The sequence below is a fragment of the Neofelis nebulosa genome, chromosome 4, assembly GCF_028018385.1.
Source record: "Neofelis nebulosa isolate mNeoNeb1 chromosome 4, mNeoNeb1.pri, whole genome shotgun sequence".
Classification (NCBI taxonomy): domain Eukaryota; kingdom Metazoa; phylum Chordata; class Mammalia; order Carnivora; family Felidae; genus Neofelis; species Neofelis nebulosa.
Window position 1 is genome coordinate 170,037,430 of NC_080785.1, and position 27,903 is coordinate 170,065,332.

The 27,903-nt window shown below is 59.3% G+C and overlaps 2 protein-coding genes across 5 annotated transcripts in view; both read left to right on the forward strand.

The window, feature by feature from the left end:
* The window catches only part of SHC2 (SHC adaptor protein 2), a 33,324-nt gene extending 12,781 nt beyond the window's left edge, over positions 1-20,543 (forward strand). Inside the window, exons 2-14 of one of the 3 annotated variants that reach the window (XR_009261253.1) lie at positions 1,182-1,252; positions 3,206-3,266; positions 3,406-3,555; positions 5,152-5,205; positions 5,345-5,396; positions 5,491-5,617; positions 6,849-7,002; positions 7,632-7,689; positions 10,536-10,679; positions 12,496-12,806; positions 14,692-14,825; positions 14,967-15,027; positions 16,377-20,543. Coding sequence is in view for 2 of the 3 variants with exons in the window: in XM_058728663.1 (XP_058584646.1) it covers positions 1,182-1,252; positions 3,206-3,266; positions 3,406-3,555; positions 5,152-5,205; positions 5,345-5,396; positions 5,491-5,617; positions 6,849-7,002; positions 7,632-7,689; positions 10,536-10,679; positions 12,496-12,806; positions 14,692-14,820 (1,311 nt within the window). In the remaining variant the exon portion in view is untranslated. The remainder of the gene's footprint in view (positions 1-1,181; positions 1,253-3,205; positions 3,267-3,405; positions 3,556-5,151; positions 5,206-5,344; positions 5,397-5,490; positions 5,618-6,848; positions 7,003-7,631; positions 7,690-10,535; positions 10,680-12,495; positions 12,807-14,691; positions 14,826-14,966; positions 15,028-16,376) is intronic. The other 2 variants (XM_058728663.1, XM_058728665.1) reach the window with 2 other exon arrangements.
* Positions 20,544-21,754: 1,211 nt separating this feature from the next.
* Positions 21,755-23,871, forward strand: C2CD4C (C2 calcium dependent domain containing 4C). 2 transcript variants are annotated; one of them, XM_058723541.1, is made up of 2 exons: positions 21,755-21,910; positions 22,490-23,871. In XM_058723541.1, the coding sequence occupies exon 2, from the start codon at positions 22,498-22,500 to the stop codon at positions 23,830-23,832; it is 1,335 nt and encodes a 444-aa protein (XP_058579524.1). In that variant the 5' UTR covers positions 21,755-21,910; positions 22,490-22,497; the 3' UTR covers positions 23,833-23,871. The 2 variants fall into 2 exon arrangements, with proteins under 2 accessions (XP_058579524.1, XP_058579525.1); XM_058723542.1 differs by having other exon boundaries at positions 22,529-23,871.
* The last annotated feature ends 4,032 nt before the right edge of the window (positions 23,872-27,903 follow it).

Here is a 27,903-nt window from a genome sequence, read left to right on the forward strand (position 1 = left end):
ATTTTTAATGTTTATTTCTGAGAGGGAGAGTACAAGGGGGGGAGGGGCAGAGAGAGAGAGGAAGACACAGAATCTGAAGCAGGCTCCGGACTCTGAGCTGTCAGCACAGAGGCCGTCATGGGGCTCAAACTCACAAACCGCGAGATCATGGCCTGAGCTGAAGTCGGACGCTTAACTGACTGAGCCACCCAGGCACCCCAACCATTAACCATTTTAAAGTGTACAAAGTTTAATAGTATTTAGTACATTCGCAAGGTTGTGCAACCATCACCATTATCTGGTTCCGGACATTCTATCACCCTAGAAGAAACCTGTCCTCATTAGCCATCATCCCCTCCCCTCCCCTAACTGCTGGCACCTGCCAACCCTCTCTGTGTCTGTGGATTTACTTGTCTGGACGTTGCACAGACAGGGAATCACAGGACAGGTGCTGCTGCCACGTGGCCCTCAAGATGCTGTGCCAGATGCCCCCCAGCACACAGGCACTGGCTGGAAAGAGGCTTGTGGCCCTAGTCTGGTCCCCGCTCCTCCTCCCTTGGCTGTGGTCGAAGCAGTCTGGGAGCTCTGCTGACTGTTTCTACCTCCTCTGTCCCTCTGCATTGTCTCTTGGAGGTTCTGAACTACCTTTCCGTGGACATGGTGGCCTAGGCAGGAGTTAGCAAACTTTCCCTGTAAAGGGCCAGACAGTCAATGCACTGGGTTTCACAGGCCAGATGGTTTCCTCCCAGTCTGCTTGCAGGCCCTGTGCCGGGTTCTGGGGCTACAGTAGTGACAGGAGCATCACCATCCTGGTCTTCCTGGGCTCACACTCTAATGGAACAGGAAGGGAGAACAAGCAGCTTATGGTTAAGCCAAAGCAAGACTGAGCCTGGAGGGTCAACCAGCTTCCGTGGAACAACTTGCTTAGCATCAGGGAAGGGGGTTCTCTCTGAGGAGGTGACACTGAGCCTGGAGACGGGGAAGGAACCAGGGCACACGAAGATGGGGAAAGGGAGCAGCAGGGGCACAGCAGGTGCAAAGGCCCTGAGGCAGCAAAGCTGGACATTGCTGAGGACGGGGCTGGAGACGAGGGTGAAGAGCTCGCTGCAGGGAGGGCTTGGATTCACTTGTCACCTGACCCAGGCTCTGCTGGGCTCGTGCTTAGGGCCTGCCTGCTAATTGCTTCTTCTCTCTTCTCTTAGTACATGGGCTGCATCGAAGTCCTCCGCTCCATGCGCTCTCTGGATTTTAACACTCGCACCCAGGTGACCAGGTGAGCCTTTGAGACCGGCTGCTGTGGGGCTAGGGCCTCGGGGCAGCTGAGGGAGGGCTGATGTGAGGCTTTGGAGAGGTGGCAGTAGCCGCTCAGACAGTCTGCGCAGCAACATTCCCTCCTGCCTCACAGCTTGGAGAACGGTGTGGCGGGACTGAGAATGGCCTTGTGGCGGGGCATAAGCTGAGTTCCAGCTCTGTCCTGCCGTCCAGTTGTCTCTGCTCCCCAGACCCCGGATTCTAATAGAAATGACACCTGGCGCCTTGCCGTGTGCGAATTCCACAGGCGTGCTGGACCCGCGGGTGCTGGCTGGTGTCCGGCTAGGACTCAGGTCAGGCCTGGAAGGGGCTAGGAGCTGGTTCTGGGTGGCACCTCCGTTGTCCCTGCTTTTTTTGGTGCAAAGCACATCGATCTCGTGATGCTCTGAGCTGCCAGGAATGAGTCATGAAGACGCTTAGGGATCCACGTCCATTTTGTTTTTTGATGTTTTATTTATTTATTTATTTATTTATTTATTTATTTATTTATTTATTTATTTAGAGAGACAGAGAGTGAGCGGGGGAGGGGCAGGGCTGCCAGCTGTCACCACAGAGCCCCACGTGGGGCTCGAACGCATGGACCCCAGCGAGATCATGACCTGCGCCCAGCCACCCAGGCGTCCCAGGATCGATGTCTTTTTGCATGTGAAAACAGGCCATTCACTGTAGACATAAAAACACTCTACTGAGTTGTAATTCACACATCAGACAATTCACGCACTTAAAGTCCACAACTCGATGTGTTTTGGTTTCTTCACAGAGGTGTGCCTGTTCTGGACGTTTCCCAGACGCGGACTCACACCCCGTGTGGCCTCTCGTGTCTGGTTCCTTCCCTGAGCCTCGTGTGCCCAGGGTCTGCCCGCGGGGCGGCGGGTGCGGGTGCCTCTGCGCCTGCTCCCGGCTGAGTGATGTGCGCGTGCGCGGTGGAGGGGTGTCCGCGTGCGGGGTGGACACGTTCATCTGTGGACGTGCGCGTGCGCGGTGGATGTACCTGAGTGACACGTGCGTGCGCGGTGGTCGCGTTTCTCTGCGGATGTGCGCATGCGCGGTGGACACACCTGAGTGATGTGCGCGTGCGCGATGGACACGTTCCTCTGTGGACCTGTGCCTGCGCGGTGGACGCATTGTTTGTCAACCTGTCAATGGACACTTGGGTGGCTTCGACCTTTTGGTGATTGTTGTGACTCGTGCTGCTGTGAACGCAAGTGCACAGGTTTTGTGTGCACGTGTGTTTTCATGTCTCCTGGGATGGGAGGTGGGGTGTCGGGCTGTGTGGTGTCTCCACATCTCGCTGTTTGAGCAGCAAGACCTTTCCCGCCGCGCCTTTTTGCCTTTGCGCCTGCCGGGTGTGAGGGCCCCGGCCACTTGGGGCCCAGCACGGTCCCTCTGACCTTCAGGGCCCGTGAAGTTCCAGTCCTACCCGGGGCTAGCGGTTTCACAGAGGTCTGTCTCTTAGTCTGGCGAGCCCAGAGCAGAGGTCACGCTCTCATGCCACAGCCGGGGATCTTGGCTGGCCTGTGGCAGCATGACACTTGGGGTCCAGGCTGAGGCCCTATGTCGTTGGCTCCCCTGAATCTCACCCCTGTGGTTTGGAGTTGGGCCATGGCCCAGGGATGTGTTGTTCACTGAGAAGGAAGCCCCAGAGGGCAAGAGCTGAGGTCGGTATGTGCATGGGTATCTGCCGGGTACAAACGGGTTGGGGGCTGAGAGCCCCCCGTCCATGGCTCTGTTCCTCCCTCCTTTCTCCAGGTACCCGCTTCCCTCCCTCCTGTGAGCCCCTTCCCAGCTCAGGATCCAAGTACCTTCTCTGCCCATGGCTTCTGCCCCCCACACTCCCTGAGCTCCTACCCCCTCCCCAAGCCCCCCTCCAAGTTCACTAAGCTTCCTCCTACAACCCCCCCCCCCCCCCCCACAGGGAAGCCATCAACCGGCTCCATGAGGCAGTGCCTGGCATCCGGGGCTCCTGGAAGAAGAAGGTGGGTGACAGGCTTGTGGTCCTGGTGGGTGTGGTTGCAGTGGGGAGGGGGGGGGCGCCGTGGCCTTCCTGGACTTTGCCCCAGCTGGAGCCCCTCTGCTGCCCCACCTTTCCCAGTGCCTGGGCTCCCCACTGTGCAGGCCCAGCACTGCCCTCTGCCCTGTCCCCAGGCCCCGAACAAGGCGCTAGCCTCCATCCTGGGCAAGAGCAATCTGCGCTTCGCTGGCATGAGCATCGCTGTGAGCATCTCCACCGACGGCCTCAACCTGTCCGTGCCTGCCACGCGCCAGGTGAGTGCCGCCACCCGTGTCCTCAGCCCCCAGCAGCCCCCTGTGCAGGGCAGGTCCAGGGTCCCGTGGGCGAAGCTGGAGAGATGACAGGTGTGGGGCTGTGTGTGAACATGTTCATCTGGAGATGTGCTGAGGCCCCGCCTGAGCCAGGAGCCGAGCTGCCCTCATGGCACTCACAGTTGGCACGAGTGCGGGGGTGGGGTGCAGGGAGGCTGCTGAACCCCACAGTGCCCAGGACACCCCCGCCGAGATGGACCCCACCCCATTGTCAGCAGTGCTGAGGGTGAAAGCCCCTGGCCGGGAATCTTCTAGTGGAAACAATCCAGCAAAATAATATTGCACAGATAAGGGAATAATTACAAATTCTAAAAAGCATTGTGAGGGGCGCCTGGGTGGCTCAGTCGGTTGGGCGGCCGACTTCGGCTCAGGTCACGATCTCGCGGTCCGTGAGTTTGAGCCCCGCGTCGGGCTCTGTGCTGACAGCTCAGAGCCCGGAGCCCGTTTCGGATTCTGTGTCTCCCTCTCTCTGACCCTCCCCCGTTCATGCTTTGTCTCACTGTCTCAAAAATAAATAAACGTTAAAAAAAAAAAAAATTAAAAAAAAAATAATAAAATAAAAAGCATTGTGAGGCCAGGCAAGGGGTGCTGTAGGTGTGCACAGGGCACTGTAACCTAGCAGGGGTGTCACGAAGGGCTTCCTGGAGGCGGTGATGCTGGCTCCAAGGGAGGAGGTGAGGAGAGATGTCCTAGGCATAGGTCACCCTGTGGGGAGACAGAGCTGGAGAGGCCAGTGAGGCTCGTGGTGGGGAGTTAGGACTTGTCCAGACAGCACTGTGAGCCTGGGAAGAGCGGTGATGTGGGGGGCACCACGGAGGGAGCCCAAGCAGGGCACCTGTGGAGCACCTGGTGAGGCGGCCACTGCTCCCTGGGCCCTGAAGGAACACGAGCACTGAGGACAGCAATGGGAGGTGGCAAATGGATGCAAACGAGCACGTGAATGAACACGGAAACAGGCCTGCAAGTGTGCACCAAAAGCAAGCATGCAAATGAGCAAGCAAATGTAAATGAGCATGCAAATGAGCACACAGATGATGATGCCTGGGCACTGGTGCCAGAAAAGAGCCTCCGGCTCTTCCCTCCTGTGTCTCCTCCAAGCCTCCATGGCTGCATTGGCTGTGCCAGATTAGTGCGCCGTCCGCGGTGTGTGTCTGGGCGGACGCGCGGGCCAGAGCACCAGGCGTGAGGGTGCAAAGATGGGCTTGAGTGTGTGTGACTGCATGTGTGAGCATCTGTGTAGGAGGGCGTCTGTGTGTCTGTGCACGTCTGTGGTTGTGTCCGTGTCTGTGCACGTCTGTGGGCTGTCCGTGTGTCTGTGCACGTCTACAGGCGTGTCCGTGCGTCTGTGTCTGGGTGTCAGAAGTATGCACGTGTGAGGGTGGCGGGCATTCCCCATCCAGCTGCTCTCCTGGTCACCCTGGTCCCCATTCTGACTCCAGCCCTTTCCTGGTCGCTTCTCTGTGGCCCTGGCCTGGTGAGCCTGCCCCCTTCCCCGGCCCCAGGACTGTGGCCCCCATGACTGTGTCTCTCTCCCACCAGGTCATTGCCAACCACCACATGCAGTCTATCTCCTTTGCGTCGGGAGGTGACACGGTAAGGCCAGGGACTGGGGGGGTAGACTTCTGGTCCTATCTGTGCCCTACGGCCCCATGCCCATCCACCCCTGCCCCCTTACCAGGCCGGGGTGGCCCCGGCAGGTCCAGCCCTCCCACTTGTCCTCTCTCTCCCCCAGGACATGACTGATTATGTGGCCTACGTAGCCAAGGATCCCATCAACCAGAGAGGTGAGGTCCCAGTGGGGGCGGGCGGGGGCCCTGTGGGCTGCTGTGCCAGTGGGCCGAGGCTACGCTGATGCTACGTGACCGTGACCCTCTGCAGCCTGCCACATCCTGGAGTGCTGTGAGGGCCTCGCCCAGAGCATCATCAGCACCGTGGGCCAAGCCTTCGAGCTGCGCTTCAAACAGTACCTGCACAGCCCCCCCAGGGTGGTCCTGCCCCCGGAAAGGTACCAGGCCACGTCCTCCACGTCTTCCCAGAGACATCGTGCCACCTGACCAAGGCCAGATGCGCAGTCCCTGCGCTCACCATCTCCACCCCGGGTGTGGGCCTTCGCTTTGTCCCTCCTTCCCTCTCTGCTCCCAGTGGGCACGCGGCTCCACTGCCCGGTCGCCACACCCTCCTCTATAAAACCCGGGTGAAAACAGCCCGCGCCCGGGCTGGGGCGAGGATTAGGGGAGCCAGTCTGCGGCTGTGGTCATCACCAGCCTGGACGGGTGTGGCCAACGCTTCTGTAAAAGGGCCAGTCAGTGTGTTCAGCTTCCTGGGCCAGAACACCTGCCTCAGCCATTGTAGCAAGAGCGGCTGGGGACCATACGTGAAAGGATCAATGGGCTGCCTGCCAGCAAAACTGTATTTTAGGCGCTAAATTCGGAATTTCATGTAATTTTCACGTGTCACCAAATATTGTTCTTTGCATGTTCTCCTAATCACTTAAAAGTTTTGTGGTTTAAAAGAGTAGAAAGCATTCTTAGCTCCTAGGCTGCACGCATGCAGGCGGGGCCAGACTTGCTGAGCCCTGCTTTTAGCTACTTAGTAGCTCACTGGGTGGAAACTTGCCAGACTAAATGACGGACAGGTGAACGTGTTAGACGTACAAACGTGCTCACCTTAAGGAATAGGGAGCGTCTGCAGGAATACACGCTGCCGTGCGCTTCTCCTCCGTTCAGCCCCTCGCCAGCATGCCTTCACCACACGGGCTCACATGTCCATCGTGTCCGCTCGCGGGGCCCTCCTCTGCTGCCTGCACCCTGTGCCTGATAAACACTGATAACAGCCTCCCCTGTCTGGCTGTCGGGAACCGCAGTCGCCTGATCAGTTTCTACAGGGGCCCTTGCAGGGCCAGATGGTGCTGAGGGCACTCCCATCCTGGCCCCGCGGCACCGGCCCTGTGTGCCAGACCGGCACCCTGTGTGTGCTGCATGGTGGGGGCGGGGTGGGCAGAGGTGGGCGCAAGGGAGTGGAGACCAGCTGTAGTTTCTAGAAGGCACTGGAAAGAGTGCGAGGTCCCATTTTATAGAGGAGGAAAGAGCACTGGCCCAGAGCAGGAAGGGGCTCAGCCCGGCCCACCGAGCAAAGCTCCAGCCACGCGGCCTTGGCGTCCTGGCAGGAGCTCCCTCTCTCTCTGCCCCTGAGACCTGAGGTCCCTGCCTGTGCTCCTGCTTGCTGTCTGTCCCCAGGCTGACCAGGCCCGAGGAGTCGGCCTTGGGGGACGAGGAGGAAACGGAACACAATTACTACAACAGCATCCCAGGGAAGGAGCCGCCCCTGGGCGGGCTGGTGGACTCCAGGCTCGCCCTAACTCAGCCCTGTGCCGTCGGCGCCCTCGGCCAGGTCAGCCTCTGTGGCCCTCATGGGGGAGGGATGGTGGGAGGTCATCTCGAGGCACTGGCTCCTTGGGCCTGACCCTGGCTTCTCCTTCTGCTTCCCTTCTCCTTGACCCTAGGGGAAGGTATCTCATGCTTCCCTGCCCCTCCTTTCCCTCCTTCCTGCCCCAAATTGCACAGATGGGTCTGGCCCTACTCCAGATGTGACTCCCACCCTCAGATACTGATTAGAGAATTCTATTGGCAGTTTAATCAGGGCCACGAGACGAGACAGGTTTCCAGGGGAGGTAATGAGAATGTACAACAGGGAGACTGACTTTGTGGTCGGAGGACTTCCACAAGGAAGCAGTGTTTGGGCTGGGCCCTGACGGGTGAACAGGAGTTGCCTGGGAGAGCAGTGCAGGGAAGGGCATCCAGGTGAAGGGAACAGCATGCAGCAGCCAGGGCCTGGGGGCAGGGTCGGCAGGGTGCAGAGCTTCCCTCTTAGCATCTGACTTAGGTCTCCAGCCGTGCAGGAGGGCAGGGTGTTGGATGGTGGGGTGTTGGGCTGGGAAGGTCCAGCCCTCCGGGAGGGTGGGGTGCTGTGCTGGGAAGGGGCTTGCACGTGGCAGAAGGACCCCTCACTCTCTTTTTCAGGGCGTATCACCTGCTCGAAGGGACACCCGCAGTCTGCCATGGGACCTGGGCCCCTCAGGTAACAGTAGGTACCCTGGAGGCTCAGGGAGGCCCCTGCCCCCCCCCCCAGTGCCTCTCCTCTGCACCACTTCACTTTCACCCGCGAGATGTTGTGCACCCCCCACACTCTTAGTTGGTTTGTCTTTCTTCTGTACAGACTGGGTTCATTGCATTTTGGGAGAGACACAGCATTCACGTGGTTCAAAATGCCAGAGCACAGAAAGGCCTTCAGTGAGAAGTCATTGTGTCACCCTGGCCCCGTTTGCCTATCCACCTCCCCAGTCAGGCCACCACTTAGTACCAGTTTCCGTTATTTTTCCAGTATTTTCCACGGACGTTCACGCGCATTCCAATCCATGTACTATGTCTTTCGCTCCCACCTAGCTTTTCCCATGTAGCAATCCATCCTGAAGTTCCTTCCGCATCAGCACGCGCCCTGTGCCCGTTCTTGTTCACACTGCCCGCGACCCCCCCGCGCAGAGGATCTCTTTTTTTTTTTTTTTTTTAATTTTTTTTTCAACATTTTTTTTTTTTTTAACATTTTTTATTTATTTTTGGGACAGAGAGAGACAGAGCATGAACGGGGGAGGGGCAGAGAGAGAGGGAGACACAGAATCGGAAACAGGCTCCAGGCTCCGAGCCATCAGCCCAGAGCCTGACGCGGGGCTTGAACTCACGGACCGCGAGATCGTGACCTGAGCTGAAGTTGGACGCTTAACCCACTGCGCCACCCAGGCGCCCCTCAGAGGATCTTTTTTATCTCGCCTGCACTTGACTCACGGACACTTGGGTAGACTCCAGGTGCTTGCTGTGGCGTCTGTGGTGTGACGAAGGGCCACGGATGTTCGTCACTCCGCTGGTTCTGGTCTCGACACGGTCCGGTCCCCTGAGGGCGGCTCCTTGTTCTCTTGTGATTGAAATCACACGCGTCCCCACCACCCGGCACTTCAGGCTTTGGCTTTCACGAATCGACTGGGTGTTCGGCCCACGAGTACTTTGCCCTGTTACACAGAATGAGAAGTGACGTAAGGCTGGCACCCCCTTGGCCCTCTGCTCCCAGTCGGGGCGCTCAGCCCCCCGGCTCCTCTGTGTCTCCTCTCGGGCTCGGTAAGAACAGGCACCCGCAGACATGGTGACTCTCCAGGCGTGCTGTGGGCGTCTTGGTCGCTTTGAGGTTCTGCAGCGTCAGCCTCCTGGAGCTTGCTTGCCTACGTAGCTCCTACTGGTGGGCACCGAGGGTTCCCCTCACACACACGGTGTGCAGCCCCGTTTTTTCTCCTGTGGGTGCCGAGCCGTGAGGCTGCTGACATCAGAGCCTGTTAGTCACGTTACTGGAGGCCGCTAAGCTGCTCTCCGAAGCGAGGGTGCCCGTCGGTTCGCCCACCAGCCTGCTGTAGTCGCCTGTCCCCTCACAGCCTAACATCTGTGCTGGGCTTTTTTTTTTTAGATCTTCCCAGATAATCTGGGCACTTCGCTGCCAAGCGTCAGAACCCTCGTCGACTGCCAGCACCCAGTGGTTAAAGAACCAGGTGCCAAGCTATAATGTGGCCCTTGTGTGCTGTTTGTCTGGGACATGGGCTGCTCACCCATGACTTCCAGGGTTCATAGGCACTTCCCAGCCCTGAGCCTTTGCACACACTGTTAAGGCTTCTTTTTACGCCTTTCCCAATTCTCTAGCCAAGAACTCCTCCCAATACATCAATGCCCCAGCTCCTGTGTCTGGGGATTCTCTCTGTCCAGATTCTGCAACCTGAGTTTCTTCCCTCTTCCCTGGCCCTGGCCATGAAAGGCTGGGAGAATCCATGCCTCCTCCAGGCATACCAGGAAGCCTGCACTGAAACCTCTCTGCCCCCATCAGCCATCCAGGCCTGGCACATGGTCAGCACTCCTATCGAATCATATCTGTTTGCCAGACACTGTTCTACGGTTTTGGTCCTCACCCCACTTATGAAGGAGACTCCTATTCTCCCTATTTTACAGAGGAAGAGAGTTAGGCACAGAGAGGGTGGCGAACTTTCCCCTGTCCACAGAGGGCAGGTGGAGCTGGCCTGTGAGCCCAATGCCCATGAAGTTAAGGATGTAGTTGGCATACCATGGGGATTGCAAACGGTAGGGCCCTTGGGCTGGATTTGGCCACACAGTGTGCCAAAATCATTATTTCTCTGCCAAGGATTAAAAGTGGTGACGTCTGGAAATGAAGAGACAGTTCTGAGAAAAATACGCACAAATGCCCTTTGAACCTGGGAAAAGCTCAGCCTTGCTCAAAATAAGAGAAATGGGAAGTAAAGTCCCCCAGACGCCATTTACCTGGGAACCTGTCAGACCAGCAAAAACCCAACACCCTGGGAGGGGTGGGGGCAGGGGAACAGGGCAGAGGCAAAGTGGTCAGGATCCAGCAGAATCTGAATGGGGCACTGAGTGGACCCAAGTGAGAAATCCCTCCAAGGATGATTTTTACTGTGGTTGTGGCTTTTGAACCATGCAAATGCGTTACACAGTCACAATTAAGCTTGAAAAGAAAGGACATCCTACAATCAGACAGAAACAGAAACACATGACCTATGTGTCATGTGGATAGCATAATTACAGAGGGGACAGTTCGTTGTTAGTAATTTTTAGATGGGGACATTTAACAGAAGCAGGGGGGTTTCTGCCATCGTCCTGCCTAGTCGCAGTGGCCCCTCCCCGAGAGTGGCCCTCTAGTGCCCCACAGCCCCTGGTTGGACATTTATGGGTTTTCACTCCAGATGGCTCTGCAAGAGGGTGTGAAGTTTCCATACGGCAGGGAGGCGGGCTTGGGCGGGGCTCCCAGGTGAGGTCTGCTGCTCCCCCAGCTGGCCCCTCCACTCCTCCTACCCTCCCCAGGCCCACCAGGGGATGGCTACGTGCAGGCTGATGCACGGGGCCCCCGAGACTATGAGGACCACCTGTACGTCAACACACAGGGTCTGGATGCCCCAGAGCCCCTGCAGCCGGAGGACAGCCCCAAGAAGGACCTGTTCGACATGCGTATGTAGGGGCAGGCCAGCCTGAGGGGGGAGGCCATGCCCCTAGCAACCTGTAGTCTGATGGGGGAGGCCCAGCACTCTTCAGTTGGGACTTTGCAAAGTGGTGAGGGTGGGGTGGGAAGTGTTTCCTACAGGACTCCCTAGTGTGATAGGGGAGGCTCTGGTGGCCTCCCCCCAACCCCCTCCCCGGGGCTCTTCAGTCTGTTGGGAGTAAGCCAGCCTCCTCTCTATAGGGGTCCCTAGCCTGAGGGGAGGGGCCTAGTTCATGCCTGGAAAGAGTGGCTAGTATGATGGGGGAGGCTCAGGCCCCTCTTCTCCATGATACTCCTTAGTCTCTTGGGGGCGGGGGTAGCTCCTTACCTCTGGGTCTCCCAGTCTGACAAGGGGATTTTAGCTCCCTCCTCAGGTGACTCTGTGGCTCCAGGCAGTAGGCCCAAGCCGCTTCCACTGGGAATCCCAGCCTGGTGGGGGAGGCAACCTTGGGGGGACCCCAGTGTAATGAGGGAGGCCGAACCACATATTGATGGAGTGAACACTTGATTCCTTTCTTCCTTCCGTGATGCCCCAGCCTGAGGGGGTGGTCAGTCTATCGGGGGAAGTTTGCGATCCAAACAGCGTCATTATCTGCAACCATGCCAATGTCGTGGTCATCCACAGGCATGGTCATCTCCCTTCCTCGGGACGCCTCCCTAGTGGGAGAGCCCCAGGAAGCCGGCTGGAAATTTCTTCCTTCACAAAGTCTGCCAAGCCCCCTTCCCCACCATCTGACAACTGGAGAGTGTGCGTGTGAGCGGGGGGCAGAGAGAGAGGGAGGCAGAGAATCCTAAGCAGGTTCCATGCCGTCACCCAGGCCCCCCAACTGGATTTCTTATCGCAATAGGACATGGGCTGATAGTGCCCACTGTGCAGCAGTTGCCAGACTAAAGGCGTGGCCCCCGCTGCCTCCCCACAGCAGTCCTCACCTGGGAAAGGAGCTGCTCCAGTGTGGGGGCTTCTGAGGCCAGCGGTCCCCCGGGGTGACCAGGCGGCCCAGCAACCCTGGCCAGGCTTCCATTGAAAATTCTGGGTCTGTCTCTGATTCGTGCGGTCACACGTCCTGGTGGCTGGAGGCTGGGTTGGCTGCGCCCAGACCATGGAAGGAGTCAGGGAGGAGGGATTCCCAAGGGTGAGAAAGTGGAAGGCATGTGGGAGTGCGGGGGTCAGCGCTGGGATTCTGCCTTCCAGGGTGTCTGATCTATACCGCTCCACAGCTCCACATCCACTTTACAGTGAGGAGACAGGCTCAGAGAGGGCGAGTGGCTTGTCCAGTGTCACACTGGTGCTTGCTGGAAGCCTCAGAAAACCCCTGCATATCATAGGAAGCTTTTCTGTGAATGTCTGTAAGAGAAAGGGATGCCTGCCGCCTGCCACCGAGATGCAGTGTCGTATTAGAGGGGCTGGCGATGTTACCAGGCAATTAGTGAAACAGGCATAAACACTGGAGAGGAAGAAACGCTGACCTTATTTGCATAGACTTAACCAAATCCGTGAGAATATACTGCATAACTAATAGAACCCATTAGAGGGGCAGGAAGGTGACTGGTGACCAGGTTGGCACCACACAGAGCACACACACACACACCCACTCAGCGCACAGCCAGTGACATACTGTGGCCTTAGGGCAAGGTCTGAGGCACCCTAGGTGCTCAATGTTGCTCAGGTCCTGGGTGGGGGGTAACCACCTGGAGCTTTTTCCTCCCAGCCCAGGCCACCCACCTCCGCTTTCCAGCAGGAGGCAGCTGCCAACCCCGCCTCCTGCACTTCATCTTCGCCTCCAGGACCCTTCGAGGACGCTCTGAAGCTGCACGAGTGCTCTGCGGGGGCGGGGGCGGCGGTAGCGCCCCTTCCCCTGGAGGACCAGTGGCCCAGCCCCCCCACCCGCCGGGCCCCTATCGCCCCCACGGAGGAGCAGCTGCGGCAGGAGCCCTGGTACCATGGCCAGATGAGCCGAAGGGCCGCAGAGAAGCTGCTTCGAGCCGACGGGGACTTCCTGGTGCGCGACAGCGTCACCAATCCCGGGCAGTACGTCCTCACAGGCATGCACGCGGGGCAGCCCAAGCACCTGCTACTTGTGGACCCTGAGGGCGTGGTAAGGTGGCGCGCGGGGGCCGGAGGCGGGGCCTGAGAGCGGAGGGGCGGGGCCGCAGGGGGCGGGGCCGGGGCCGCAGGGGGCGGGGCCGGGGCCGGGAGCATGGCCCGATGGACAGACGGCCTTAGCACCTTTAGGTTTAACGAAGTAGTTTGAGGGTTACAAAGCAGATTCTGTTTCCGTTTACCAGGTAGCTTAGAATTACAAAGTATTTTCCCGTTTAAGAAGAATTTTAGGGTTTACAAGGGAGTTCCCAGTCTATACGGCGTTTTAGGGGTTACAAAACCTTTTCTAGCCTCGAGGCCTTTCAGGGGTTACAAAGTGCTGTATTTGATCAATTATAAGATGCGCTTTTGCCCCTACAGTCTGTCATCACTATGCGTCTTTTTTTTTGATATATTTATTTTATTTTTTATTTTTTAAAATTTACATCCAAGTTAGTTAGCATATAGTATGACAATGATTTCAGGAGTAGATTCCTTGGTGCCCTTACCCATTTAGCTCATCCCCCCTCCCATACCCCCTCCTGTAACTCTCAGTTTGTTCTCCATATTTATGGGTCTCTTGTTTTGTCCCCCCACCCCGTTTTTACATTATCTTTGTCTCATGTCATCACTGTGTGTCTTACAAAGAATGATGTCTTTGAGTGTTTTTTTTTAAATAATGTATTTCAAGCCTCATAAACATGTCAATTTGCAAGGAGTTCTAGGGTCTACAAGTTAGTAAATTTCTTCATGATGCACACTTTCCTTTCATCTATTTATTAAAAATTTCTTAATGTTTATTTATTTTTGAGAGAGAGACAGACTGCAAGCCAGGGAGGGGCAGTGAGAGAGGGAGACACAGAATCTGAAGCAGGCTCCAGGCTCTGAGCTGTCAGCACAGAGCCCGACCCGGGGCTCAAACTCACAAACTGCGAGATCATGAGCTGAGCCGAAGCCAGTCGCTTAACCGACTGAGTCACCCAGGCGCCCCAAAGTTTATTTATTTTTGGGAAGCAGGGGAGAGAGAACAATTGAGGGGGGGGGAGCACAGAGAGAGGGTTCCAGGCTCCAAGCAGGTTCCAGGCTCCAAACTGTCAGCGTAGACTCCAATGTGGGGCTCGAACCCATGGACCACGAGAACATGACCTGAGCCAAAGTCAGATGCTTAACGTACTGAGCCCCCAGCCACCCCTCTCTCATTTTTTTTGAAGAGACTAAGGTTAGTTCCTTTTTCAAATTTAAGTTTTATTTTTTGATATCAATTATTTACTGAAATTCTAGTTAGTTAACATGTATGGTAAAATTGGCTTCGGGAGTATAATTCAGTGATTCATAACACACACACAACATCCAGTGCTCATCACAATAAATGCCCTCCTTAGTGCCCATCACCCATCTAGCCCACCCCCACCCACCTCCCTCTCTCAGCCCTCAGTTCGTTCTCTATCATTGAGTCTCTTGTGGTTTGCTTCCCTCTACACCCCCCCCACCCCCTTTCCCTACGTTCATCTGTTTTGACATCTTTGAAGCCTGCGTGTTTTTTAACCATCAGCTGTGTCTTTGAACTGCATCAAAGACACATCTGCAAAGACACTTTCTCCAAATAAGTTCCTGTCCACGGCTTCCAGGGTTTGGGACACGGACACGACTTTTTGGGGACCACCAAAAAGGGGTCTGTTGGGGACCACAGAACCCTGGTGGTTTTGGGGCCCGTGTGCATACCTTACTCTGGAATCTTGAGTCTGAGTCTATGGTTGAAGTCCTGGAAGCTTCTGATGCAGCAGCTCTCAGACTGGAGCATGCATCAGACCCACGGGGCAGGCTCCCGAGGTTGCAGATTCCCAGTCAGCAGGCCTCTCCAGCTCCCAGTGCTGCTGACGCTGAGGCCTCTGGCCCCACAGGTGCGGACGAAGGATGTGCTCTTTGAGAGCATCAGCCATCTGATCGACTACCACCTGCAGAACGGGCAACCCATCGTGGCGGCCGAAAGCGAGCTGCATCTGCGCGGCGTGGTCAAACGCGAGCCCTGAGCCAGGTGCGCAGTGGGCCCCACGGATCCCAGCTTCACCCGTTCGCCACCTTTTCTCTCATTTTAGAAACTAAGAAAATTCACAAAGCACACAGTTCACCCATTTAAAGTGTGCAACTCAGTGTTTTGTTTTGTTTTGTTTTTTAGCATGTTTAGAGATGTGCAACCATCCTCTACCTAATTCCAGAACATTCTACCACCCCAAAAGGTACCCTGGCACCATCACCCCTCCCCCAGTCCCCGGCCCCCACGAGCCCCCTTCCCATCCGTGGATGAGCCTGTTCTGGACGTTTCACACACGTGGACTCACACTCCGTGTGACCTCTCGTGTCTGGTTCCCTCCCTGAGCGTCGTGTGTTCGGGGTGCGCCTACGGGCAGCAGGTGTGGATGTCTCGCTTCGGCTTGCAGCCGAGGGACGTGCGCTTGCGCGGGGGATGCGGTCATCTGTGGACGTGCGCGTGCGCGGTGGGCACGTGTTTATCCACTCACTGTCAGTGGACATTTGGGTGTTTCCACTTTTTGGCTATCACGAGAAAGACCACTCAGAACACATACGTCCAGGTTTTTGCGTGGACTATGTTCGTGGCTCTTGGGCATATACCCAGGAGTGGAATTGCTGAGTTGCTATGGTAACTCCGTGTTTAATTAAACACGGGGGGGGGGGCACCATTCTGGAGGAGGGGCTAGCGTAGCCTGGGTCCGATGGGTGTTTCAGGAGAGGTGCGCGAGATGAAAAGGTGCACCCTTGGGCTTTTGCTTTTGGTGTTGGGGAGGGACAGGCAGGTCTGGGTCTGGGTGGTTCCAGGACCTTTTGGTGAGAGACTGGGGCCTCTGGGGGAGGTGGGGGGTGGTTTAGGCAGAACATGCGCGTGAGCTGCGGGTGCAGGGGGTGGTGGTGGCATGAACTGTCTTGGGGAGGAGGGAGAGGCAGGACCTGGGATTTGGAAGCCAGGAGCTGGGGGCTCAGCTGGGGAGGGAGGGGCCGCAAAGGAAGAGGGTTGTGGAATTTCCCCAAGGGCTCAGCAGAGAGGAGCTTCTGGCCAGGTTGGGCTGCTCTCCTGTCCCCAAGACAACGGTCCCCTTCCTGCCTCCTCCCCCACCCAGGCCTCAGGCTGCAGTCATAGAAGGGGTTTCCAGTCTAGGGAAGGGCTTCTGGGGCTGGGGGTGGGCCCATGGGACACCTGAAAGGATCAGCAGGTGGGGGGCTGTGTGTTTGCACGTTTGCTTCCCTTCCCCAAGGTGTTTGGATCCGAGAAACAATGCTGATGACAGTAATAATAGCTATGCTCCCACCTCCCGAAACTCCACAGGCTTCCCCCGTGGTTCTGAACTGGCACTGTCATTAGCATTGTCGTTTTGCAGAAGAAATAGCACAGGGAGGTTAGAGCACTACCCTAGGTCACACTGTAGGAACGTGGGGAGCTTCACCCCGGTCCCTCAGCCTGGAGGCCCTCACTGGGCCCCGTCACTGAGGTTCAGGGTCCCGGACGCCGGAACCTGGGTCTCTGGTTGCCGTCTCAGCTGACCCTTGACCTCTCCTTCTCTTTCTTCCCCAGGTGATGGTTCTCAGCTCCCAGCTCCTGTCCTGCTCCGCAGATGCCCCTGTTGTGGCCTTACGGGCTCCTCAGCCTCTCCCTCCGGACCCTGGTCAGGCTGGAACCGCCACTGTCTCTCCTTCCCCTGCATAGGCCTCTCTCCAGCCGTCCCTGGGCGGGGTCAACAAGGCCAAGAAATGGGGGCCCACGACCCCTTTATCCTGCTGACGCCCTGCCTGCCTCCACCCTCTGCCTGGAGTGAGGGTGTCCATACCAAAGACAGAACCTTTTCTCACCTCTAAAGAAAATACATTAAAGACAAGCAGTCCTCCATCTCCAAGCCCTGGCCAGGGCCTTCGATGGGTTAAGGAGGCCCACCTCTTTTCCCAGATGAACTTCAGCCTCTCTCCCTGGAAAGAGGGATTCCTGTCCTTGACTGGTTCAGTTTTTCCACCTGAAAAATCAGTGCACAGTTGTCTTTTATGGGGAAGAATTGAGATGCTTTGGGTCCTCAGGCCGGGGCACCTGCTGATGTTGAAGGGGGCGGGTAGTCTTGGGGCCCAGCTGGGATGGGGGGCATCCAGGCAAGGCCAGCACAACCGGCTCGGCGGGGGGAGCGGTGGGTGGTTGTGGGACTCTGCCCTCCCGGCTGCCAACCTGCATGGACATTTGGGATCTGCTGGTAACACGACCATGAGGGAACGAACCCACCTGCACATTGAGAGGCCCTCTGGCTGGAAGGCTGAGGCCAGTGTCCCAGGGGCAGAGCCAAGGCCCACGGTGTGGCCTTTCGGGGCTGGAGGATGTGGGGACTGGAGGGGGGGGATGGGGAAGAGGGCGTTGGGCCTGTGGGGCAGTGGTCTGCTGTCCCAGAACCCCCGGCATCTCCCTCACACCTGTTTTTACCCCGAGATAAAGCCTCCCCAACACCCCCGTCTTCCCCTTGGAAACATCTGTATTTCCTGAATGCTGCAAACCTCTTTCAAGATGCCCCTGCATGTCTGGCAAAAAGTTCTTTTCCCTCCAAACTGCTCCTGACTTCCCCCCGAATGTGGCCTGACTTCTCTCAGACCACCCCTGTTACCGGCAGAGCCCCTGCACACAGCTGTTGCTCTGCAGACCTTGCCTCACATGATCTCTGGGCTCTCCTTCCCAGAGACCACCATCTCTCCCGGAACCCCTCCCCTGGCCCTCCTGGAGAGGCCTCCCTGCCAGGGCCACACCCCTGCCCAGGGTCTGGATCTCTGGGGAGACTGAGAGATCCGATGAGATTTCTCTGCAGTCAGCAGGCCACACCCCCTGCCCTGGGGGAGCCTGGTGAGGGTGAGGGGAGCAGCCCACACTCTGCTCTGTCTGTAACCAGGGGGGAAAGCCGTCAAAAAACAGCCCGAGGAGACTGACGCCGTGCCTCTTACTTTGGAGACACGGAGGCAGAGAGCCACCAGTGTGTGCACCCAACCCACGTCCACCCATCGATCCAGCCCTCTATTAGGCGTTCCGTTCACTGGCCATCCACCCCTCCCCGCCATCCTGATACCCTTTAGTAAGCCTGCATTCGCCTCTTACCTGCCTGGACCTCTGGTGGATTAACAAGGGTGCAGCAGGACCGAGACTGGTCCTTGTGGTCTGTCCTTGTGGGGTTAAGAGCCAAGTGACATTAATCAGCAAATCACTGCTAAGCGTGTAATGACAACAGTGAAAAGGAAAGAGTCCTGAACTTAGTGATCTGTGGGAATGACACAGGGGCTGCGATCTGGAGGATGAGAGTCCCAGATGAGGAGGACAGAGTTCTAGGCAGAAGGAATGGCACATGCAAAGGCCCTGTGGTGTGTGTGGCTCCCAGCACATTTAGGGACCAGAAGGATGACCTGTGTGTGACTACAGGTGGAGCGGAGGACACAGCTTGTTCGAGGCCTCACCGCCGGGGGGTAGCAGAGCTGGGGTTCGCACCCCATCACCTCCTCGTCCTGCTCTCTGCGCTGGAAAAGCCAGGTCTGGGGTGCACGCACAGCGACGGGAGCTGTGAGCCTAGCTCCAGCTGGGTCCCCCACACTTGTCTCTTGCGCCATTCTACCTTCAGTTATTCAGCAGATGCTCCTTGCGGCAGCCTCACCCCCAGGGAGTCTTGGGGTGGGAGGCGGCCACCGTGTCAACTCAGACTGGCTGCTTCCCTTCCCTGAACTGCGTGCCCTGTGGAATTGGGCTGCCCCCTGTGCCTCAGTTTCCTTACCTGGAAACCGGGCGTGGTGGCCCTCCCCCACAGAGAGTTAACCTCTGCCTTGTTGGGTCGGGGTCTCTCCTGGGAGCTTGCAGATGGGCCTTCCTTTTCCAGGGGAGGAGACAGAGCTCAGAGGAGCAGCTGTTGCCACAGCTGTGTGGGTACAAGGTGGCCCTCTGGACTGGAGCTTCCTTCTTTGAGGCCCCTCCCTGTGCTTCTCCCAAGACCTGTCTGCGGTGGCTGTGGGGGGCGGCCTGTGACTCAGGCTAGCTCCTGGGAAGCACCGTGTCCCTCCTCCTTCCCATGAGGCTAGCTCCCTGGGGGGTGGGAGTGGAAGACCAAGGCCATCCATCATGCAGTGGCATGACTCAGGTCAGGGGTGGGGGTGCTGGCCAATATCGCCTGGTCCCCCTCCCCAGCTTGGACTGGAAGGCTGCACCTCCCCATTTCTGATCCCAGGAAGGCTGCAACTTGGGGTGTGGGGGAGTCCCGGGGGGTCTGCCACGCCGGTCAGCCACAGGGCTCTGCAGAGGAGGTAGGTTTTGTCGGCTGGGAGAGGTTCTTCTGTACGGACTGCAAGCCTCACTAACCAGCAGGAAGGGCCAGCATCCTGGCCCCCGCCCCTCCCAAGGCAGGTGTTTGGGACCTGTCCCCAGGTACCTTTTCTGTCTGGGGCTCAGTTTCCCCAGCCCCCAAAGGTGATGGGGTGCAGGCACAGGGGTGTGGCTTCGGCTGAGCTAGCAGTGGTGGGGTTCAGGTTCTGGGGTTCCCTTCGAGGCCCGGCCAGGCCTCCCACAGCTGAGCCCCTTTTCTCACCAGGAGCAACATCCAAGAAGTGAAGGCTGGCGCTCACATCAGTGCTCTAGGCCCTGTTGTGAGCACCTTGCCTGTCAGCACCTGTTTGTCCTTGCTCTGTGGCTGTGGTGCAGGGACAGCTGTTATGCTGGTGGACAGCCGAAGAGATAGCGGCAGAGAGGTCTGGACACTTCAGGAAGTGTTGGCCTCGGGATTCAAACCCCAGATGAGCATCCCCGGTTGCTTAGCACAGGAACCGGCACAGAATAAACTCATTGCCTCCTCCCTCAACCCAACTGGGAGTAGACCTGCCCCAGCTGGGTAGGGGTGAGGGCGGAGTGAAGCCCCCAGCACGCAGCGTGGCTTGTCGTCAGAAGACCTGAGATGGTCACTCCACCTTAGTGGGCACCACTGTCCCTGTCTGTGCAATGGAGAGAGGCGGCCCATGGCCTCTGAGGTCCTCCCTCCTGCCTGCTACCAGAAAGAGTGCACTTCCAGGAGTCATCCCTCTTACTGTGGTGCTAGTTCATCCATTTGTCTGCCAGGTAGTTATTAAAGACCCCAGTGTCTTGGGGACAAGGCAGGGACAAGGCTGCCACACCCCTTCCTCCCAGCAGTTCCAGGCTGGCAGGGGCAACGGATGTCAAACAAGTATGCGCTCCAGGGCATTCTTCATGGTAGCTCAAGTTGCGGTTCAGTGGGCTCTGCCAGGCCGTGATGCTGGCCCAGCCCAGGCTGGCAGGCAGGGCAGGCTTCCTGGAGGCAGTGGTGAAATGATGCATTCATTGGCATCTGCCTCCCCTGTCAGACCCTGTGGTCGTGCCAGTGTTGCCCACAGCACAAAGAGGGGCCTTAATATTTGCTGAGAGAGAGCAAAGCTGAGACAGACCTTTGGGGGGGGGGGGGAGTCATGGACCCTGCTGAGCCTTGCTTTTCTCATCTGGACAATGGAACTCCAAAGCCCACCTCACTCCAAGGTCAGGTGGAGGCATTGGAGGGGCAGGAGTTCTGTCCGGCTCCCACCTGCCCCCCTGCACCCCCTTCTGCTGTTGAACCAGTGGTCACTCCAGACCAGCCCCAGCCGAAGCTGGGGCCACGATGGGGCTTGGGGACATTCTTGGAACACAGGAGGCTCTGGGACAATCGTAATTTAATAAAGCCCAGGCTTTGGATCAGTCCTGGCCATACATTATCGTGCTGTCTCCTCACGCAAGACGGGCAGGCCTTAGGTTTCAGAAGGGGACATCGAGGCTGGGAGGGAGGGCCAGGAATGAGGAAGCAGAGGTTGAGGGGAGCAGATCACAAGTCGGGAGGGGCTGGGATCCAGCAGACCTTGTGTGCTCAGGAGCTGCCAGGCCTGGGACCCTGTCCTGGTCTCACCCCTCCTCTGTCTCTCCGTCTGTGAACAGCATGTCGGTGCTGTCCCCTCTTCCCTTGGGTCACAGTTTCCTGTTATGCGTGTGTCACAGGAACCACCGAACCCTTAACATTTCATCGGTGTCTGTCTTCTGGCATCTCTCGCACTGGGACGCGTCAGAAAGCTGGACGTTGTGTCCACGCATCACAGTCGCGTCCTCAGCACCCAGACTGCTGCCCGCCCGGCGTCCACCAGCTGCTCAATAAACATTTGTTCTCGAAATGAAGGCCGCTTCTTGCACGGCAGCAAGGTGCGGACGCCCGCCGGTTTACTGGAGAGGAGCGCGTCTCAGCGGCCATGTCCTTATTTCCAGAAGGAAACCCTCACTTCCCCTGCACAGACCCACCGGGTTCTGGTGAATCCTTGGGGGCCGGCGGGGACACCTTCAGCCGCACTTTTTTTTTTTTTTTTTTAATGTTTATTCATTTTTGAGAGAGAGACAGAGAGCACGCGTTGGGGAGGGGCAGAGAGCGAGAGGGAGACACAGAATCCGAAGCAGCCTCCAGGTTCTGAGCGGTCAGCCCAGAACCCGACGCGAGGCTCGAACCCACCAACCGTGAGATCATGACCTGAGCGGAAGTGGGAGGCTCAACCGACTGCGCCCCCCCAGGCGCCCCAATTGTTGCCATTACTGTACTCATCGCGTGAGACGGGAAGGGCCTGTCTCTGGAGCCCCGCTCCACCGCAGATGCCGGGTCTGTGCCCCGCCCAGGTGAGCTGAGGCAGGGGCTTGGGGCCTCCGGGGGGCCCTACAGCGCGGATCCACAGGCACAAGAGCTACGACTGGCCTTCGACGAGGCGCAACCACCTGCTTGCCTCCCATCGACCCCCACCAGGCCCCTGGGGCCTGGGCTTGGGGGCGGGGCGGGGCGGGGGCCCCTGGGGCCTGGGGGCGGGGCGGGGCGGGGGCTGTGGTGCGGCTGTACTAGGAGGAATACGGCGGCGCGGCGGCCGGGCTGGGCGGTTTCCCGCCGCCGCCGCCGGTGAATGAGTCCCTGCTGCGCTGCCGCCGCCGCCCGAGCTGGAGCTGCGACCGCGTCCCCCCGCGGGCCCCGACCCCTTCGCGCTGCGACCCCGGCGTGCCCGCGGGACAGCCTCCAGCCTCGGGTCACCACCCCGGGGCAGGTGAGTGTGGGGACACCGCCACGGTCCGCGGGGGTCTGCTAGGACCCCCGCCCCCACCCCAAGCTGAGTCTGGCGGGGGGGGGGGGGGCGGGGAGACACGCGGGAGGGGTCAGCTCGCTGCGCCTTCAGTCCTCCGACTGACCTCCTCTCCCTGCCCAGACCCTGGTGCCTGGACCCTCAGTCCTGGGCAAAGCCACAGGTGGGTGGGAGCTTGGCGGGGGGTGGGAGGGGGGACGGGGGGGGGGGCGCGGAGCGGGGACATCCTGGGGATCCGCGCATACCAGGGGTGCCTTCCCTTTGGACTGAGCACAGACCCTTTAGCAAGCGCTTTGAGATCCTCAAGACGGGGTGGGGGCGGGAGAGGGGTCGCTGTCCCCTGGGAGCTTCCCAAGAGTGGAACGTCGCCCCCACCTCCCTCGCTTCGCCTTGGTTCTGGGAAGTTAAGCTCGATCTCCCTGGGGAGGGAGGACGGGGGAGAGGTGATGCGCTCTGAGTGATCCTGCGCAACCCCCCTTGGCCGGGACCTGCCCCTGTGGCTCCCCTACACAGGCGTCGGGAGCCCCTGTTCCCTTCTCCCAGGGCCTGGGATGCAGCTTCTGACCCCGCTTGTCCTCTCAGACTCTGCAGAGCTCTTCCTGGCCTCCCCTCTGCCTGCCCCCATGAAGAAAACCAACGTGTGGTTCCTGGAGCGTCTCCGGGGGTCCGGAGAAAACGCCAGCCCTGGGAGTGAGGCAGGGGACAGGGGATCCAAGGGACCCCTGTACAGCAATGTGCTCACGCCCGACAAGATCCCTGACTTCTTCATACCCCCCAAGCTGCCCGCTGGCCCCACAGATCCCGAGGCTCAGGCAGAGCTGGGCCCCGCCACCTCCGATCAGAACCTGGCCTCCGGGACACCCCGCCGAGCCCCCCGGAGTCCCCGGCTGTCTGCCAAGCTGCCGGCTGAGAGCAAGAGCCTCCTGAAGGCAGCCACCCGGCACGTGATCCAGATTGAGAGTGCGGAGGACTGGCCAGCGGAGGAGGCTGCCACCAACGCAGACCCCCAGGCCCAGGGCGCCATGTCCCTGCCCTCTGTGCCCAAAGCCCAGACATCCTATGGCTTTGCCACACTGGCAGAGAGCCCCCACACGCGGCGCAAGGAGTCCCTGTTCCATAGCGAGCATGGAGCCCTGGCTCAGGTGGGGTCCCCAGGTGCCGGGCGCCGTCGGGGGGCCCCCAAGGCCAATGGGGGAGATGGGGTGCCCAGGGAGGCTGGTGGGGCCCTCATGAGCCCCAGTCGCTACTTCAGCGGTGGGGAGAGTGATACTGGGTCCTCGGCCGAGTCCTCCCCATTCGGGTCCCCTCTGCTCTCTCGTTCTGTGTCACTGCTGAAAGGCTTTGCCCAGGACAGCCAGGCCAAAGTGAGCCAGCTCAAGCACTCGGCGGGCCGCCACGGCTCTCTGTCTGCTGAGGACAGTGCACCAGACGCCAGCCCCGGGGCTCGGCGCCGTTTGACCCGCAGGGCCACCCCGGAGCCGGGCCCTGAGACTGGCCAGGCGCCCCGGGCAGAGCACGCCGTCCGGATGGGCCCTCGGGGCAGCGTCAGGCTGCTGGCAGAGTATGAGGCGGCCCAGGCCCGCCTGCGGGTGCGCCTGCTGGCTGCCGAGGGCCTCTATGACCGCCTGTGTGACGCCCGGAGCATCAACTGCTGTGTGGGCCTGTGCCTGGTCCCCGGCAAGCTGCAGAAGCAGCGCAGCACCATCATCAAGAACAGCCGCCACCCCGTCTTCAACGAGGACTTCTTTTTCGACGGCCTGGGGCCGGCCAGTGTCCGGAAGCTGGCCCTCCGGATCAAGGTGGTCAACAAGGGCGGCAGCCTCAAGCGGGACACGCTGCTTGGGGAGAAGGAGCTGCCCCTGGCCTCCCTGCTGCCTTTCCTGTAAAGGCCCCTCCCTGCCTCCCTGCGGAGGGCAGGGTGCGGGGGGGGGGGGGGGGGGAAGACCCCCCCCCCACCCGGGTCCCCATGGGCAGGAGGCCGCGTGGCCAGGCCGGGGGGGGGGGGGGCGGGGGCTGGGGTGCGGCGTGTTCAAGCTCAGACCGGGGCTGCAGTCGATGCCGGGGGTGGCCGGGATACTATTTTTCACGGATTCATTTTTTTTTTTTTTTGGAAGAGGAAGAGAGGGGGCTGCCAGCAAAGAGAAAGGGACACTTGGCAGGGCTGAGCGTCCCCCCTCCCGACCCCCCATGCCCCAAGTTCTGCGCGGCCTTACCCCTTCAAGAGTTCTGGAAAGGGGTTCTCAGGGTGGGGTGTGGGGGGCCGGAACCTGTTCCTGGAGGCAGCTGGTGTGGATCACAGGCCTAGAGGTGACCAGTCCTGAGGCTGAGGCCCATCTTTCCCTTGGTCGTATGGGAGTTCTCCCGGCCCGGCCCACGAGACACCCCGTCCCCCCGCCAGAGAGCAGTAGCAGGCCTGGGATCTGCCAACAGCACCCACAGGGCCCCAGAGGCAGAGCCCGCCGGGGAGCAGGGTGCCACGTCTGGTCTGAGAGCCACGACCTGGCAAAAGACAGGCAGAGGAGGGGGCCCGGACGCAGAGGAAGCCCCAGGAGGGCTGGTGGAAAGCAGACAGCTCTCCTGTGTGCTGTCTTCCTCCAGCACCTTCCCTGGCCCGACTCACCTCACCTGAGACCCTGCGGGGACATCCGGAGCCTGCTTCCCCAGGAGGGGCTGCTCAGAACAGACCCAGACAGCAGCCTCCCGGCCCCCCCGACCCCCTCCTCCCTGCCCCTCTGGGGCTGGGAGCTGCCACCCTGCCAGCCTCCTGTGCAGCGCCCTTGGCAGCTGGACACCCGGGACTGATGGCTGGATTTTACTCCACGTGGTAAATGATTGTGGTTGGTGTGGGTGCGACGGATGGATGAAGCTGGCAGGCCAGGAGTGCCCTCTTGTGCCCCTTCGTGCCGCTAGGCTGCTGCACGGATTTAAGTGTTGTGTCAGTACGTGGGTCCTCGAATGATGTCTGCAGACAGTTTCCGGCCTAACAGGACAGAAACAGTATGGTTTGAAGCAGGGGCCTCTCCTAGCCCACCTGGTGGGCACCCTTGGGCCAGGGCAGACCAGGATGGGGGCACCCCTCCCCATCCAGGCACTGTCTCTCCTAAGTAGGGTCCCAAATCCCACTGGGGAAGGGACGGAGGACCCTTCCCCCATAGCCTGGGAAAGCACTTGGTCCCCTTTGCACTTTGGGGAGAATTTGGGGCCCTTGGAGCTGAGGTCCCTTGCTGTGCCCCCCTTGCCCCTACCTCTGTCCTAGGCCTGCTCCTTCATGCTCCCTGCTGCCAGTGGCAGAGGGGCTCCCCTTTACTCTGGAACCTGGGGACCACCCAGCACCAGGCTTGTGGGCTGGAACAGGCAGACAGAGGACCCTGCGTTGAGTCAGATGCTTGGGGCTTCCACTGTCTCCCTTCCCTCTGACCCCGACCTCTCATCCCTGCTTTCCGTCTGGGGGGGGGGGTGTTTTATACACCCCTGCACTATTCGATATCTTTGTGTTCCGTGTCGACTATGGGTAAATCTTCAAGACACCCTCCCCCAAGTGTGTTTGTTTATAAATGCTGTTTTTAGTGCAATAAAGGTGTTTCGGGAGTGCGGGGGTGGAGATCTGCTTGTTTAGTAACGAGAGGAATTTTGCCTTGAGTTCCAGGGAGGGTCGGTGGAGTTTTCTCAGCCCTTTGGATCCTCTGGGACTGTCTCCTGCTTGTGGGGGAGGCGGGAATGCCAGACTGCCACACAGCAATGGCCCTGGGGACCCCCAGGCCCTCTCACAGTCACAGCAGGTCAGTGAGCATTGTCCTGTTTTCGTCCCCCATCTGCACACATGACATCCCACCTCACAGGCCAGGCTGGGGACCTTCGGTAAGCTGCCTGTGGCAGCCCAGCTAATGAGAGCCAGGATGGGAACCCACTGTGGCCACCAGAAGGATGCTCGGGCCTGCCACTTCCAGGCTATGGAGCAAACTGGACTGAGGTGTCATCACCGATAAGGACCCCCTCAGATGCCATGAGCTGCCAAGGCAGGAATGCCCCCGCTGACGCAGCCCTCACTCTCAAGCCCTAGGCCTTGAGGTCAGACAGGAATAGAAAGCCAGCATTTCAGCCAGGAGGCCACCCCCACCCTTGTCATGCCACTTGGAGATGCCCCGGGGCCAGGGCGGCAGGAATAGCCTGGGCTGTAGGCCATTCACATCGATGCTGTGTCCTCAGCCTCGAATGCCTCCCAGCCCCCAACTTCTCCACTTTCAGGCTTCAGCTGAGATGGTGCCTCCTCCAGGAAGCCTTCCCGGTCCTCTTGGCTGGGAAGGGGGGCTTTTCTCAGTATGTCCTACATCCGACCTCGGCTCACATGCTGCCTGGGGTCCTGTCTGTCTCCGACTCCAGGGTCGGGACAGGTTCATCTCGGTGAGTGGTGTCTTCAGGTCCAAAACCATGCTGGGCTCCCACGAGGTGCCTGACCGGCGACTGATGAATAATTGGAAAGCCACAGCTTGACCCCCACGTCTGTGCTCCTGCAGGGTAGCTGGGGAACAGGGAAGCCGGCAGTGAAGGGGCACCCGCCCTTCACCCCAGCTTGGCTCTCACCAAGGAGCTGAGTTGGCACGAGAAGTGGAGAACTCTTGTCCCGTCAAGGCGTGATGGGAGGTGGCATCCATGATCTGGGGGACGTGTGGGGGCTCCTGTCACAGAATGCCGGGGGTTGGAGGTGGGGCATCACGAGGAGGAGAGCAGGTCAGTCTCGGGGAGTGTGGGAGCTCGGCTGACGTGGGCTCCGTTTACTCCAGACTTGCTCCGTCTGATGTGGGGGCGGGGGGACCGGTCCAGAGAATGGAAGCAGGTCAGCTGCATTTCCAGTGACCTGCTCAACAAGGGTGTGCTTCCTCCTCAACACCAGTTCTGGGACAGAGTCACTGCCTGCAGTCGAGGGGGCACGGCTGAGCCCTGGGGGTGCTTCCCTGCCACCCTTTCCTCCACAAAGCCTGTGTGGGGCCTGCCCACCCCCACCTGGCACAGCCAGTGTCCTTGTAGAACTGGTGGGACTGAGCGGCCCCACCAGACCCCGTGGGCTGTGGGGACAGCAAACACATCTGAGTGTTCAGTCTTTCTGCCTGAAGGGTGCGTTAGCTGAGCTCCGGGGGTATGCTGGGAACAAGGCCACCACATCCCAGCCGGGAAGCTGCATGTCGCAGACCAGAGGCGAGGATCCGTGTGTGGCCCTACTGTGTGCAGCTCCTGCGCCCTGGGTGCCTGCCATTGTCTGCTGGTCTCTTTCTCTGGCACCCACTTCACAGCAGAGAAACGAGAGTGCAGGGAGCCCAGGAAGGAGCTGGCCTTGAACCCATGTGCAGTAGGACGGGGGCGTGGCCAAGGGCTGGATTGGATACCCCCCCTCCCCCCGACTACTGGCTCAGAGCTGGGGTCCACTAGGAACCCCCCCCCCCCCCGCCCCAACACCAGAGCTGGTTTCCTCTGGGATTCTTGAGCAGATTGTGAGTGCCCTGTGCCCCAGTTCAGGGCCCTGTCTCCTGGTCTGAACCGAGGCCTGGCTCCTTTCTCTCCTCTTACCCTCATGGGGCCTGGACTGTCAGGCCCACCACGAAGCCACCAGGAGCCTTTGTGTGGAGCTGGGGTCCTGAGCAGCCTTCCACCTGCTGACAGCCCGCCAGATGAGCCGCACTAATGAGGCCTGGTCCGGCACGGTTGGTCCCAGGATGTGTTGCCAGGGCAACCGGGCGCCTTCTTGCCTCTTCCCCACTAGCCACTCATTGCCGGCAGCCTGTGTGCTGTGTGTGTGTGTGCGTGCGCAGGTGTGTGCTGTGCGTGTGTGCATGGGCGTCTGTGCACATGTTCACCCTGTGGGCGTGTTAGTGTGGCCACATGCCTGCTCTGTGCAGGGGTAAGTGCAGGAGCGCGTGTGTGTTAGAACGTGTGCACCTGCTGCCCTCGCACCTGCACGGGCT

Excerpts from the sequence above, each read along its gene's own strand:
- C2CD4C (XM_058723541.1), top strand. The coding sequence starts at position 22,498 with ATGCAGCTTCTGACCCCGCTTGTCCTCTCAGACTCTGCAGAGCTCTTC.